The sequence below is a fragment of the Sminthopsis crassicaudata genome, chromosome 1 (genome assembly GCF_048593235.1).
Source record: "Sminthopsis crassicaudata isolate SCR6 chromosome 1, ASM4859323v1, whole genome shotgun sequence".
NCBI classification, from domain to species: domain Eukaryota; kingdom Metazoa; phylum Chordata; class Mammalia; order Dasyuromorphia; family Dasyuridae; genus Sminthopsis; species Sminthopsis crassicaudata.
The window spans coordinates 636,323,364-636,339,043 of NC_133617.1; the positions used below are offsets into that span (position 1 = coordinate 636,323,364).

Below are 15,680 nucleotides of genomic sequence, written 5' to 3' on the forward strand. Positions count from 1 at the left end.
ACAAACAACCATTGCAAATATGTGTAGTTATATAGATTATATTTCTTTAGTAGCTATGTCCAAAAAGCCAAAAAAGGAAATAAAGAGAATATATTTGTCTGTGTTCTGCTCTCCATTTGGAGACAGGTGTCATATTTTATTATAAGTTCTTCAGAATTGTAGTTGACAGGAAATCATTATACATGGAACAACAAGACTATACATAGATGATGAATTCTGATGGACCTGGCTCTCTTCAACAATGAGATGATTCAAACCAGTTCTACTTACTCAGTGTTAAAGAGAGCCATCTACATCCAGAAAGAAAGAACAGTGGGAAATGGGTGTGGACCACAACATAGCATTCTCACTTTATCTGTTATTTTTGCTTGCATTTTGTTATCTTTTGCAGTTATTTTTCCTTCTTGATCTGATTTTTCTTGGTTAGCAAGATAACTATAAATATGTATATCTATATTGGATTAAATATATTTTAACATATTTAATGTATTGTACTACCTGCCATCTAAGGCATGGGTTGGGAGAAAGGAGGGGAAAATTTGGAACTGAAAGTTTTTGCAAGGGCCAATGTTGAAAAATTACCCATGCATATGTTTTGCAAATAAATAGCTTTAATTAAAACAAAACAAAAACAAAAAAAAAACACAAAACCCAACTGTGATTGATCAGAATTGATTATCTTTCTAGTACTTTTAATGTAAGAATTATTCTTTTGTTTCTGCGCACCTTACTTGGTTTGATTGCTTTAATTACTTTATTTTATTTTATTTTTTATTTTTTAAGTGGGGCAAGTTAGGTGGGAGAAGAGAAAATTAATGCTTGTTAACATTACATATGGACAATGAAAACATTACATATGGACAGAGAAAACATTTATTTCTATGACTAAATTAGAGTAACAATTGATTTTCGTATTTCTTTAGGTGAGTAAATGATTTTTATTTGTGCCAATTTCCAACATTTTAAAACTTGTTTTAAATGTTTTTGTCCATCTGTTTGTCTTACTAGATTTAGGCATCACCTTTGCATTAACTCTGCTAATCAATCTACAGCAAAGCTTACCTTCAGACTTAATTTTTTTTGATTAACAGAAAGGCAAATCCCTGACTGCCCTTCTTCTTATCTCTTTGAGAAATGTTTTAAAATTATTAGCTATTCTTGTAAGCTACATATTTGGCTTCAGATTCTAATTTTTTTACTCAGGATAAAAATTATTATTTTAGACCTGATGGTTTATCAGAGCAGTAGTACCCTCAGAATCCAGAGTGGGTTATAATTTCTTAAGTTCCTTTCCTTTCTAAATGATAAGTAGAACTTTGTTGAACCCAAACTTTAAAACAATGTAACTATGATTGTACCCAATTAATTCAGCCTCTTTTCTTTAGATGGTTTTTCATTTGCAAAAAAGGAATAACAATTATTTCACAATTTTTATTGTTAACTGCAAAGCATTTTAAATGTGAGTTATATTATATATGTAACTGATTATATATGTAACATTTGCTCCCTCTGTGTCCCTTCTTATGAATGGATAATTAAGTAAGAGGATTTTCTTTAGGATTTATCTTTCTTCTTTCCCTACTCCCTGTCCCAAGTTCCCTTTATCTTGCTTTGGATTTTGCTCCTCTAGAGCTCTTCTCAGCTTGGTTTTATTTGTTTTCCCAGTGCACAACTGAAATGTTAAAAACTAATTTTGTTGTCCCTCCTTCCTTAGTTTTTTTTTTTTAAACTCCTTCACTCTTTGAATGTCTTGAAGAGAAAAGTTTTTAAATATAGTTGTATGGTGATCCTCCCAATTCTATTGATGGCTTTACATCCTGATATCATTCACAATAATAGTAACATAGTAATCACGAAATATTGGCTAAGATTCTAGAAATATTTTGTTGGGCAGAAAAAAATGTATGTGTTTTCAGAGCTTTATAAATATGTTTTGGTAATGCATGTTAATATATTATTTAACTAAGAAATTGTTCAGTAAATCCTTTTTGAAAGCGAAAATTGTTAACTTATCTTTTGTTTAGACTTAGCTTTTCATATATCAGCTTCATTTAAAATGTGATATCTTTTTTGTTAGTTGATATGGTGCCTGGCAAATCTGTCAATCATATCTTGTATTTTAATCACAAGATGGTAGATGTGACTTAATAGCAGTTTCAAAGATAAAAATCACAATTACTAAGTGTTTTACACTACCAGGTTTGAGGTGACAACCCCATGATCACAATCTCAATTTTTTGTGATCCAGCTATGCTTTGCGTCATGTCATTGAGAGAAAAGATTATTTCTGCCTCACTAATAGCCAGTTATTAAAACTGGGGCAACTCAAGCTTTTTCCTCTTGTCCTATTTTTCTTTCTAGTCTATCAAGAGGAGAACTGATGGAAGATAGGATTACCATTTTTCTCATTCTGCACCCAGCTAGCTCAGGTGGAGCATATAGATTCTTTGTTTATATTGCCCTTGACTAGAAGTGGTCTACATGTAGGGAACCTTTGTCTACTCAGCTCCTCTTTGGAGTATACTTGTCTTTGTAAAATCCAACTTTCATCAATTCTTATTCAATCAGAGTTGATTGCTACCCTCAGGAATAGTTCTTTTCCAAAAGGGCATATAAACTATAAACCAGCTGCCATCATTGTCTTTCTTTCTAAGAGAAAGAGCTCTAAATGATCATCCTTTCATTAAATGCTGTCATTATTAATAAATTTATTAAATTACACAGAAATTCTCTTGAACGTTTTTAAATGCCACAGCAGTGTATAGAGCACTGCTCAATCCACGAATGGTCTCCAAACCTTTGTAAAACTGAGGTGCTTAGTCTTCAAACTGATGTTTGGGGGAAAAAATTTTTGGCAGGAATTTTATAACTTCCCTCTTGGAAAAATCTAATCTAGGACTCTTCAGGGGGAGAGACAGTAAACTAAGAAAGTTGTGACATAATTTATATCTGAGAGAGATTTCTTAGATCTGAGAGCAATGGTACATATCTTCCAATTGTTTTCCCTTGACATATAGCAATTTAAAATAATAAGCATCTACAAATCATACCCCTAAGCATTGCTGTTGCCTGTTTTTTGGTAGTAATGGCATGTGTGGTCATTCTAAGAACACTTTCTTGACTTGGAAACAGAGACTTTGGTTCAAGGCACAGCTCAGTCACTTTTTTATTTGACTATAGACAAGTAATTTAACTTCCTTGTGCCTCAGTATTTCCAACCATTAAAAGTTTAACAATACTATGACAGATAATTATGTAAAAAAAAAATGGACAAATTTGTCAGTTAAATAAAAATATCTAACCCAAGCACTGGACTTAAGAGAATAATATAATAGATCTTCAAATTGAGAATGTAACTTAAAACCTTCTCTAGTCTGATCCTTTGCCAATGCATGAATATGTCCCTTTTATAACATTCTTAAGTAATGGTCATTCTTCCTTTGCTTGAATTTCTAGTAATGTAGTATTTACTATCTCTACTTGAAGTTAATTTTGTTTTTTGAACAATTTTAATAACTAGAAAGCTATTCTTTGAATTTTTCATCCTAACCCTCTAACTTCTTATTGATTCCAATTCTACCCTTTGCAGTTATCTAGAATAAGTTAACCACTTTTTCATTTTTAACACATGGATCAGATCCAGAAATCTAAGATAACATAAATAGTTTTTGGAAACTCTTCAGTAATAAATCAGCCAGTGGCAAAGCCCTTGTCCCTTGGATTCAATTCCCGGGAGTTAAAAAGTTGATTTTAGTTTACATGATTTTATAGGTTTTCTTTTAAGTACAGTGTTGTAGTTTGAGATTACAAGAAAACCCATTTGACGATGAACATGTTTTCATTATTACTGTTTTCCCCATAGCATCTTGAAGGCAGAAATGGCTGAAAGGCATATCCCCTTCAAGGAAATATCTATATGCTTGTATGTGTTTATGAGTATTTATGCTTATGCATGAGTGTGTGGATATGTGTGTGTATTTTACATTTTTATCACTTTCCCAATGCTTCTTTTCTGCACAGTACTCTTTCTGACAGCTCAGAATTCTCAAAACTATTTTTCTTTCCAGGTTTCATTGTATTCTATTTTATAGAATTTCTGGAAACAGAGACAAACTTTATCGCAGTTTGTCTCTGTTTCCAGAAATTTTATAAAATAGCCTCTCTAGACATTTCTTACTATCCATTGATATGTTCTGCCATTGAGAGATGCTTTTTCTTTTCCTTTCTTTTCTTTTCTCTTTTCCCTCCCCTTTTCCCCTTACCCTTTGAATCAGGATCCAGAAATTTGTTTTGTTTGCAACTATCCCCACTTTCCTGTTAGCCTCTCTTTTAATCCCTGTGGGTGTTTTTTTTTTTTTTTTTTTTTTTTTTTTTTTTTTTTTTTTTTGTATTCTTGCTTATATCATAGTTGAATTTGATATATTTTGTGTGTGTGTGTGTGTGTGTGTGTGTGTGTGTGTGTGTGTGTGTGTGTGTGTGTGTGTTCAGTCTCCCTTTGTTTGGTTCATCTTTTGTCCATGCTGTTCTCCATGTTTGTTTGCTTTCTTTTTCAAGGCCCCCAATTATTTGAAAGAGCTATTTTTACTGTCTTCCTGTATGAGCTTATTTACTTTTTCTGAAGTTTCAAGATGGAATCACTTTATATAATTTCTTATTGTATTTAGTGATCATTATTCATCCTGATTAGATTTTCAGTTTTTGCTGAACTAAATATGAGGGCAAAGCTTTCTACTTAGGTAGACATTTTGACTGAACATCAACACCATTAATTTGAAAATAGTTGTGGAAAACAAGAATAATGATAGCATTACTCAATAGGAGAAAACAATAGCAAATATAAGTAAATGTTAGTAATTCAATGAAAGACAAAAGCAGGAATAATGAAAAAAAAATTATAGTCCATCCTTCAATGTAGACTCCATTCTCCCAACAAATATTACAATTTCAATGACAGAGTGGTCACACTGCTATAAAAGTATAGTAGGAATGCTGCCCACAATTAGTCATTAATTCTGGACAGTAGGTCTTGATATTCTTAGTCCTTTCAGTAATAATAAATAATAACAACTCTTCTCTATCAACCAATTTACCATGCCCCCTGGAAAAAGAGTTATTTAGCATTTCCCATGGCAAGCCTCAAGTCAGAAAACTACCAAACTCACCAGCTCTGCAAATAGCTGGTAACAATGTTCTACCATTCTGTTCCCATCAAAATACAACTTTGAGCAAAGGAGATATTTTTTCCTCTCAAAACCGGAGAGGGCAGAATAAGACAATTCTGAGTCCATGTAGAGGTCTCCACTCTCAGCTGTGGGTGTTTTTAGACAACATTATCCCTGGAAAGCTTTGTCCAAAAGGTTCTGCTGATACTAGGAGGATTCAGTTGTTGGCCAAGGCACTTCTCAGCAAAAAAACAAACAAAAGCGAAAAAAAAAATTCCTTTTCCCATCAGCAAGGTCCCAAAAATCCATCCAAAGAGGCAGCTGACCCAGCTGCATGCCTTTGTCTTTGCCTTAATCATTTCTTCTAAGGTGCACAAGTAGTTGATATTCAGTAATGTAGCTAAGATTAAATCTAATAGCTTTTGGAGATAATGCGATTTCCCACACTCCTCCTCCCCCACTCCCCAGATTGGTGGAAGCAGTAGACGGGGTGAGATTGAAGATTAAAGAGAGAGTTCATTATAATGATGGGAATTATCAAAGGATAGAATTTTGTAATTTGGAAGACTTTGCCTTGGCAAGCACAAGGCCTACTTCCTCATATATTGTAGTAGAGGAATAGAGAATTGAAGATGACATCAAGGGGTTTTGAGATTTTAAGATGTGAAGCAATTTCTTAAATGTGAAGCACCTACTGCTCTTGTGTTAGTAGAGATGAGAACAGCTTTGAAGATTTCATTAGAGAATCAAAAGTTTGGAATAGTTCTTGTAGGGAATGGGATAGAGAATTATACATGTATATTCAGTTTGTTTTTAATCATTGTAATCAAATAAGTTTATTTAATGTTTGTTGCTCGTCTTCTTTTGAGCATATAGACTAAGGCAAATCACGACACAGAAATACCATATTAAAGTACAGAAATCATGTTATTTCTAGCCAACATTGTTGTCTACCCGGGAGGCAAACAATACAGCTTACATTTATTTACTTAAGTAAAACCCTTAAGTTTATACCAGACCAAACAATGACTAAGAAATTCTTTGAGAAACTATATAAAGCAGATATTCATAATAAAACTAATTTTTTTTTTACACCTACATACATGAATGCCTAGAAGAAATGAAGCAAGAGCTAAAGTAGTAAAAACTTTTGATGAATCAGGAGAACAATAGCTAACAAGAAAAGGTAGTAAAAGTAACTCAAATAATGTTTTCCCTGAAAACCAGAATAGAAGAAATACAAATCAGTGACTATTTTCAGACAGAAGTTTCTGCTTGAATATTTTTAGTGTATCATAGGGAACCCATTACATTTTCTTTTTTATTTTTCCTGAGGTATTTGGGGTTTAGTGAATTGCCCAGGATCACACAGCTAGGCAGTGTTAAATGTCTGAGATCAGATTTCAACTCAGGTCCTCCTGACTTCAGGGTTGGAGCTCTGTCCACTGCACCACCTAGTTCCCCCCCATTACATTTTCAGATAACTCTTTGTCTTATGAAGGTCAGATATAGATTGAGATCTGTATCTTTTTAACCGTCATCTGTTATTCTCCATCTTGCAATGAATAAACTATACTGACTCACTCCATCTTCATATGATTGCCCTTCAGATATATGATGGCAATTATTATGTCCTTCACAAATCTTTTTTTATAACTAATTATTTAATATTTCTCAGAGAATATTCTTCTTAGTCTCATTACCATCACTGTTTTTACAAGATTATACTACTTGTTATTGTCCTTAAAAATAAAATTCACAAAGAAATACAGTGTTGGAGGAGTCATGTACTCTGGTTCAATTGTTATAAAAACTAACTTACAATTATGCAAAGAAAGTGACTAATAGGTACATCCTTTTTTGAGACTTCTAGCCCAAGGAGTTAAAAAAAATAAAAAAGTGTCACAGTAATCAAAATATTTACAGATGAAGCAAAAAAAACTGGAAAAAAAAAAGCATGTGACTGTTCATTTTGGTATTCCTAAATTAATTGGGGCACATGAGTTTAACAGAAAAATTTAAAAGCAGAAGAAATCATTTATAAGCTGATATAAGTAGAGCATCATATTTCTTCCAACAGTGTAAATGGAAAGAAGTACAAAAAAACTAAGACTAAAGGCTGACATTATTAAATTTACAAGAACTGACATTTAAGTTTCTACTGGAACCTTTTGTAAAAACTAAAATGTTTGCATCTTCTTCCTTCATTACAGAGTGAGGGGACTACCTAAATACTCCGTTTCTTACCTGGATAGTACACCTCATTAGGAAATCTCATTACTGCCAGAGGCTTGTAATATTGGTGCCAGATTGTAATCAATAAGCATTTGCCTTACAGCAGTTGAGAACTCACTAGCTTAAATGATTTAGCACCCTCATATTTCCCCCAGAAGAAATTACAGAAATGCCTCTGCATGACCAACACAATTTAATTCTTAGAAATTATTTTGCCAAGAACTAAACATAATATTATAGATGTGCAGAAAAATGTGTCAATTTTTTCTCCTTTGTATTCTAATTATACTATTAATGCAGCTTAAAATTGATTCTTCAGTAGGCACATCTTACTAATGTCTTATATTAATTAATACTCAACCAAAATACCAAGAGCAAAATTTTTTGAGGTAGAAAAGAATGGGAATAAAGTACATGCTAATCAGTTGCAGAATGGCTAACCATCAGGTGGTAAATCAAAGTAGCAGAATATTACTATGGCAAAGGAAATCATATTATTAATACAGAAGTATTGAAAAACTTACATAAACCATTGTAAAGTGAGGTAAAAAGAGCAACAAAAACAAAATCCACCATAGCTATGACATTAAGTGAAAGGAACCATTACCACAATACCTTCTAAATTGAATGTTGAGAAATAATAAAGCACAGACTTTGCTCACCAAAAGAGAAATGAGAAGATACCTACAAATGAGAAGATACTTACACCAACTTCCTTACAAAAGTCTGTAAATGGCACATTTTACGTTATGCTAAGCTTTTTAGATACATCACTCAGTTTTACTGCAGTTTTTTGTTGCTCAATTTTCCTTGAAAAATTTATTTTTATATTTATTTTAATTAATAGTATTTTAAAAATACATGCAAAGATAGTTTTCAACATTCATCTTTGTAAAAACTTTTGTTCCAAAATTTTCTCCTTTTCTTCTCCTTTTTTTATTCCCCAAGACAGAAGTGAGCCAATGTAGGTTAAATATATGCAGTTCTTCTAAATATAGTTCCATATTCATTGTGCTGCACAAGAAAAATCAGATCAAAAAAGGAGGAAAAAAGTGACGTGAAAGAAAATAAAAAACAAGCAAACAGCAGCAACAAAAATAAGGTGAAAATACTATTCTTTCATCCACATTTAGTCTCTATAATTCTCTCTCTGCTTATGGATGGCACTTTCTAAGTTTATTAGAGTTGCCTTGAATAACCTCAGTTGTTGAAAAAGCCAAGTTCCTCACAGTTGCTCATCATATGAGCTTGTTGTTACTGTGTACAATGTTTTCTTGCTTCTGTTTACTTAGTCTTTTCAGGCAAAAAAAAAAAAAATAAAAAATTAATGGCTTTCTTATTGAGGGAAGGATATAGGAGGAAATCTAGATAGTGTTAATAAAAAATAATTTCCATTTGTAGATGAACTTTACAAGTTACTATCCAACTTCACAATAAACTTTACTTAAAACAATATAAAAATGATTAGTGGCATTCGGCTTTTAGATCTTCAAATTGTTTAGTGTAAATTCTAAAGACTGTCATTAGTTTTTTCTCCTTTAATCAGAATGATTTTAGAAAATTGAATACTTTAAATCTCAGAAAGATGCTACATAATTTCAAAGTATTGTCACTAAAATCAACCTCATGCATTTTTAATATTCTTTTTATAAATATCATATTTCTGTCCATACTCAATTATGTAACAAAAAAGGGAAATTAGGAGGTTAATTTTTTCTCTTATTTTCTTTCTGGCTTTAACAAATACTATCTTTAAATATACCCAGTAAAACAAACAAAAAAAAGAATTTGTACATGAAAATGTGAGTCTTTTATATCACATACTTTTCTTTGATATTATTTGAGTAAGTAACTTTCTAAGGTATCTTTTTTTTTCTCCTTTTTTTCTTTTCTGTAGTTCCTTTTGGGGTTTTGTTTTATTTTCTGTATTTAACGAGTTATTTTGTGATGTTTCTTTCCTTCCCTCTCCATCTATATGATCTCAACCTGTTGTTCCTAGTATGCTAAATATAATATACATTTTGCAACATTGTCCCTTTGTATTATCTGCCAATTGTAGTGCTCTCCCTCTTCACATCTAAGGTTTTCTGACTTCTTTTAAGACTCAACTTAAATTCTACCTTTACTGGGTCTTTCAATAAACCATTTAGGCAGCAAGCAATAAACATTAAGTGCTTGCTATGTTCTAGGCAATTTGCAAAATACTAAGAAAACAAATATTAAAAAAAAAAAAAAAAAAAAAAAAGAAAAGAAAAAGAAAGCTTCTCCTGTACTGGAGCTTATAATCAGCTAGAGGAAAACACAGAAAAGCAAGCTGAAAAGTTGGAGTGGGTAGGGGGTGAGGGAGACATGTTTTGAGCTGTGTACCCTCCATAAAGGGTGGTTTGGGAATTCATGACTTCACATTTTAGCTTGAGAGATAAGGGTAAAGATGAGGTGGAGATCAAAGCTGATGGAATCTTTCAAGATGATGAAGTGTTCCCAATAATGAGCCTCCTGGGGCATGATGACAAGAGTCAGAAAAGTCTCAAAGTAGGGCAGCCTGGTGAGGCTACCATTACATTATTGCTTTCCATAACTTTTATTTGCATAGTTGCCCCTTTTAGATGTAATAGCCATATTTGTACTTCAGTTCATTGTCTCTCTATTTGATCTTAGGCCTTAAGTCTGAACAGTACTGAGCAGTAATGATTCTCAGCATCACTTCTGTATCAAATTATTTATACCAAAAGTATGTATCAGAAGTATCTTAAGAGCTGAGTTTCTTATTTGGGCAACAAAGTACGAAATGGCCCCAAACAGATGTCATATTATTGTAATTGTTTGATTCACTTCTTGAAATCCAAATAGCCATTTTTCTATTTTAGATTTGTTTGAAGGATGTATGGTTTTAAAAGGAAAGTATATATTTTCTATTTTAATTTTTGGAGCTTTTTTTTTTTTTTTTTTTTTTTTTTTTTAGTTCTTCCTTTTTTCTTAAAACTAATGATGAATTGATATTAAGGTATAAAAGTATCCCTCAATCAAAAGACATATTTAGTTTTAAATGGTCATAGAAATTGGTTTTCTTTTCCTATTTCTATGGATGAATTTGCTTTCTAGATGTGCATCACTGATCTTTGCTTAGAATTGTTTAGTGCTTATTCTCTGCTGGAATAAGAATGAAAATGTTTTCATGGAGCAGACTGAGAATTTTTGACATTAGACCACTTTTTTATTGCTCTAAAAAATGTTTGAACTGATATTCTGGACTCTCCATTTCAAGCTTATGTGTATTAGCAGGATGATGCAGTTTTAGGGTTGAAATAAATCATTTATATGTTATCTCATGGAAACCTCTAATTTTGCAGATGAAGAAACATTTAGGGAATACTTTTTGACTTTGACATTTTAAAATGTTTGCTTTTAGTAATAATTTATTACTTCAGCATCAAACATTTGTTAAATACTTCTTATGTATGGACTTTTGTAATGGGAACTTGGTGTTGAGGAAGGGTTCACAAATAACAGGTATCCTATTCTCAGGAACCTGTAGTATTAGAATGGGGATAAGACTCAACAGTGGATAAGTACATTAGAGAGATATGAGACAAAGGGTGAGTAAAGACAGTTATTATCAATAAGAATTAAGGAAGCCTCCACCCAATCAGTGTTGATAGATGTTTGTATGGCAGTTAATCAGGTGAGCATTTATAACTAGAGGGAATAAGATCATTATAAGCAAGGCAAGACTTAGACAGAATAAGGCAGAAGAGGTTCCAGTAGATAGTAGTCCTATATAAATTTAGTGAATGGAAAGAAACAATATGAGATAATGCTGGTAAATTTTAATAGAAATAAGTAAATTCTGCCCTCCCTTCTACTCTAAGATTTTATGATTTGCAGATTTTTTTTTTTTTTAAATAAAGGTAGTGGATGATAGCACATTGTAGAGAATTTTTGCAAAAGACAAAAGACTTTTTGGACAGCATTAGAGTATTGAAGGTTTTTGTGCAGGTAGTACATGGACAGATGGATATGTAAGCAATATCACTCCTTCATAGGTATGTAATATATGGATTAATGAGAAAAAAGATGTGGAAAATTTTGTTAGAAAGCTATTGAAATAGTCTAGGCAGATAAAAAGAAGGGCATATTCTTAAATGATAGAACTAAAGAGGGAGTAACATAAGACTTCTAGTCATTTTAAACTAAGAAAATGTTTTGGGAATATATTCCATTTCATATCCATGTAGATTGCTCCCTTTCTGTTTTGACTTTTGACTTTGGTATTTCTATTGGTTTTTTAGATATATTTTATTTATTTCATTAAATGTTTCTGAATTACATGTAAAATTAAAAAAAAAAATTTCTACTCCTTGACTTTTGATTATATATGTGAAGTCATGCAACACATATTTTCATATTAGCCATACTACCAAAAATAGGTGGGAAAAAGTTTAAAAAGTATCATTCAGAAGTTCATCAGGTCTCATCTTAGTTGAATTGCGTTTTTGTTTTTTTTTTTTCCACAGGTCCTTTGGAATTGTGGTGGATCACTGTCTTGATCAGAGTAGTTAAGTCTTACACAGTTGAGCAGCAATACAATATTGCTGTTACTATGTACAGTGCTCTTTTGGTTCTACTCACTTTACTTTGCATTGATTCATATAAGTATTCTAGATTTTACTAAAACTATCTCTTTTGTCATTTCTTACAGTAAAGTAATATTCTATCACAATTATAAACCACAACTTGTTCAGCCATTCAATAGTTGGTAGGTATCTCTTAAATTTCCAGTTCTTTGCTCTGACAAAAGAGCTTCTATAAATATTTTTATGCAAATGGTTCCTTTTCCCTTTTTTTGATCTCTTTGGGATACAGACGTGGCTCAAAGATACATATACCATTATAGCTGTAATTCCAAATTACACTATGCCAATAGTGCATTACTATCCCAATTTTTCTGTATCCCCTCCAGCATTTTTTATTTTTCTTTCTTTTTTTTTTTAATGGTAGCTAATCTGATAAATATGAGATGGTATCTCAGAATTATTTTAAATTCCCTTTGTCTAATCAGTACTGATGTAGATAAATTTTTGTGAGACTATAGATAGCTTTGATATATTCTTCTGAAAACTGCCTATTAATTATCCTTTGTCCATTTTTCTGTTTGGAATGAGTTTTTTTTTTTTTTTTTTTTTTTAAATAAAATCAATTCCCTAATATATTTGAGCAATGAGGATTTTTTATCTGTGATAATTGGCTGTAGATTTTTGCCCTCATTTTCACGTTTTTGTTATAATTTTTGGTGCAGTAAGTTTTGTTTGTATAAAACTTCTCTTGTCCTCCCTCCTATGTCCCTCTCCTCTCATTATAAAGTGGCAGTCATAAAAACCAAGTGGCTAAGAAATAGAATAATGGAAAGCTGGGAAAAATGTTTACATACAGTGTTTCTGATAAAGGTCTCATTTCTAAAATATTTAATTTATTCAAATTCATAAAAATAGAAGTCATTCCCCAATTGATAGTCAAGGATATGAATAGATAATTTTCAGGTGAAGAAATTAAAGCCATCTATTGTCATATTAAAAAATATATTAAACCACTATTGATTAGAGAAATGCAAATTAAGACAACTCTGAGATACTACTTCATACCTCTCATTGGCTAAGAAGACCTGAAAAGATGATACATGTTGGAAGAGATGTGGGAAAACTGGGACATTAATGCATCCTTGCATTGTTGGTGGAGTGTGAACTGATCCAACTATTCTGAAGAGCAATTTGCAAGTATATCCAAGGGGGCATAAAACTGTGCATCCTCTTTGATCTAGCAGTATTACAAAGAAATCATAAAAGAGGAAAAAGAACCCACATGTACAAAAATGTTCATAGCTGCCCTTTTTAGTGGTGGTTAAGGAACTGGAAATTGAGTGAATGCCCATCAGTTGGAGAACAGCTGAATAAGTTATGATATATGAATGTGATGGGATATTACTGTTCTATAAGAAATAAGCAGACTGATTTCAGAAAAGCTTGTAAAGACTTACATGAATTGATGCTGAGTGAACTCAGCAAAACCAAGAGAACATTGCATATACTAACAAGGTTATGTGATGACCAATTGTGATGAACTTTGTTCTTTTCAACACTGTAATGATTGAAGGCAATTCCAATAAATTTGGAAAATGCAATCCATTTCCAGAGAGACAACTGTTGAGACTATATGGATCAAAGCATAGTATCTTCCCTTTTTTGTTATTGTTTGATTTCTTGTGTTTTTTTTTCTTTCTCTTTCATATTTTATCTTTTGATCTGATTTTTCTTATATAACATGACATATGGAAGTATGTTTTTAAAAATTGCACATATTTAACCTATGTCAGATTATTTCCTGTATTGGGAAGGAAGGGATAGGTTAGGGATAGAGGGAAAAAATTTGGAACACAAAGTTTTTTAAAAATTGAAAACTATCTTTAAGTGTATTTGGGAAGAATAATAATGGGGGTGGGACCCTGTATATACCCATGGGAGGGAAAAACTTTGACACTTTTTTTCATTTCAAATTTCATGTTAGGTTTGGTCATACATAGATGTAGCCATAGATATATTTTTCATCCTTCCCTAATTTATTTATAATATCATTGTATATCTAAACCATTTATTTGTTTAGAGTTGTCCTGGTATGGAGTGTGAAATGTTAGTGTATTCCTAGTTTCTTTTAAAATACTTTCCAGTTTGCCCCAGATGTTTGAGTTTTCACCTCAAAAGCTTAGAATTTAGGGTTTATTAAATATTAGATTATCATGGATATATGCTACTTTGTATCTTTATACTTTATGTCTAATCTATTATCTGCTAGTTTCTTGGCCAGTACCAGATTATTTTGACGATTTTTCCAATTCTGATAGAATTTGAAATCTGGTACTATTGGCCATATTCTTTCAATTTTTTAAAAAAATCAATGCTCTTACTATTCTTTAGATTTTCTCCTTTCAGATGAATTTTGTTCCTTTTTTCCTTTTTTTTCCTTTTTTTTTTTTTTATCTCTCTAAAGCATTTCTTTGATAGTTTAATTGGCATGGTACTGGTTAATAAATTAGCTTATATAGAATTTTTTTTTTTTTTTTCTTCTGTGAGCTTAGAGTTCCTTTGACTAATTTATATTTTTCCTGTTGTTTATTTGTGTGGACAGTGTTTTATGATCATGCTCATACATTTACCTGGCAGGTGGACTTCCAAGTACTTTTTATTGTCTTCAGTCAGTTTGTTTTAATGATGTTTTACCCCAATTACATATAAAAATGTTTTGGAAAATGATCTTTGTTTTTTGAAAATTTTTTTTTTTTTTTCAATTTTATGAGAGACATTTTTATTAACAGATCATTAGAAAAATAATCATGGTAGAGACCTTTAGTTCATTCTTCTAATGAGCCTGTTGATCTGGTCTTCCCTGTTACCAGCATCTCCCCCTTCCACAAAATGTGTAGTCTTTTTCTTCATTCCACCTCGTGGAGAAGACAATTTGAAGGGCCACAGGAAGTTGTTAGCAACTTTGAAGTGCTTGCCAACAGTGTAGATCTCATGAATCAAGTCCTCCATGCAGATAATTCCATATTTACCAAGAGATTTTGCAATAAGGGCATTATCAGTCAAGGCAATTCTCTGTTTCTTGATCTTGCCATAACCACGTTTGTAAATCAAGTCATTCACAGACTTCAGGTTTGGGTAACCCCATGCAATGTATGGCTCCACAATCCTCAGCATGTTAATTGAAGCCTTGTTAAGCTTAACAAAAGTTCCATTGAAGATTTGGCGAAGACGAAGAAGCTGCAAAACTTTTCTGACCTTTGGGCTAACACCATTGATACCTCGGATTCGGATCACAAACGCTAACTTGGGTTCAGCAGGTACATAGTAGTTGCCAGCTTTGCGTGCCATTCTAGCCAGCGGGATTTCACTTCTATACATCTGTCTGTACTCCTTATGATAGGCTTTAGCTTTTTCATAGATAACTTTTCTCCGTATTTTACGGAGCTTTTTAATAGCCATTTTCTTCTTTAGGCGTTTGGCCTTCAGTATTGCAAAAGCTTTTCGCTTTTTCAGAAGGGATTCTGGAACAGATGGTAACTTCTTCTTTTCTTCTGCGCCCGCCATGATTCCAGCCGGAAAAAGAGGAAGTACCTGTTTTTTGAAATTTGATAAATTTTATCCATGTACAATCACAAAAAAAATACTTTCATGATAATCATGTTGTGAAAGAAAACACAATCTACCCTATCCTCTGAAAAAGTGTGTTATT

At 32.1% G+C, this 15,680-nt stretch overlaps 2 protein-coding genes across 14 annotated transcripts in view; one reads left to right on the plus strand and one right to left on the minus strand.

Annotated features, from left to right (window-relative positions):
- KDM4C (lysine demethylase 4C) overlaps positions 1–15,680 on the plus strand; it is a 433,156-nt gene that overhangs the window by 190,118 nt on the left and 227,358 nt on the right. The gene's annotated exons all lie outside the window — the stretch shown is intronic.
- Positions 14,772–15,557, minus strand: LOC141551348 (large ribosomal subunit protein uL30-like). The gene has a single exon (XM_074282883.1). It carries the CDS (start codon positions 15,533–15,535, stop codon positions 14,792–14,794), a length of 744 nt encoding a protein of 247 aa, XP_074138984.1. The 5' UTR covers positions 15,536–15,557; the 3' UTR covers positions 14,772–14,791.

Coding starts and splice junctions, on each gene's coding strand:
- LOC141551348 (XM_074282883.1), bottom strand. CDS start 15,535: ATGGCGGGCGCAGAAGAAAAGAAGAAGTTACCATCTGTTCCAGAATCC.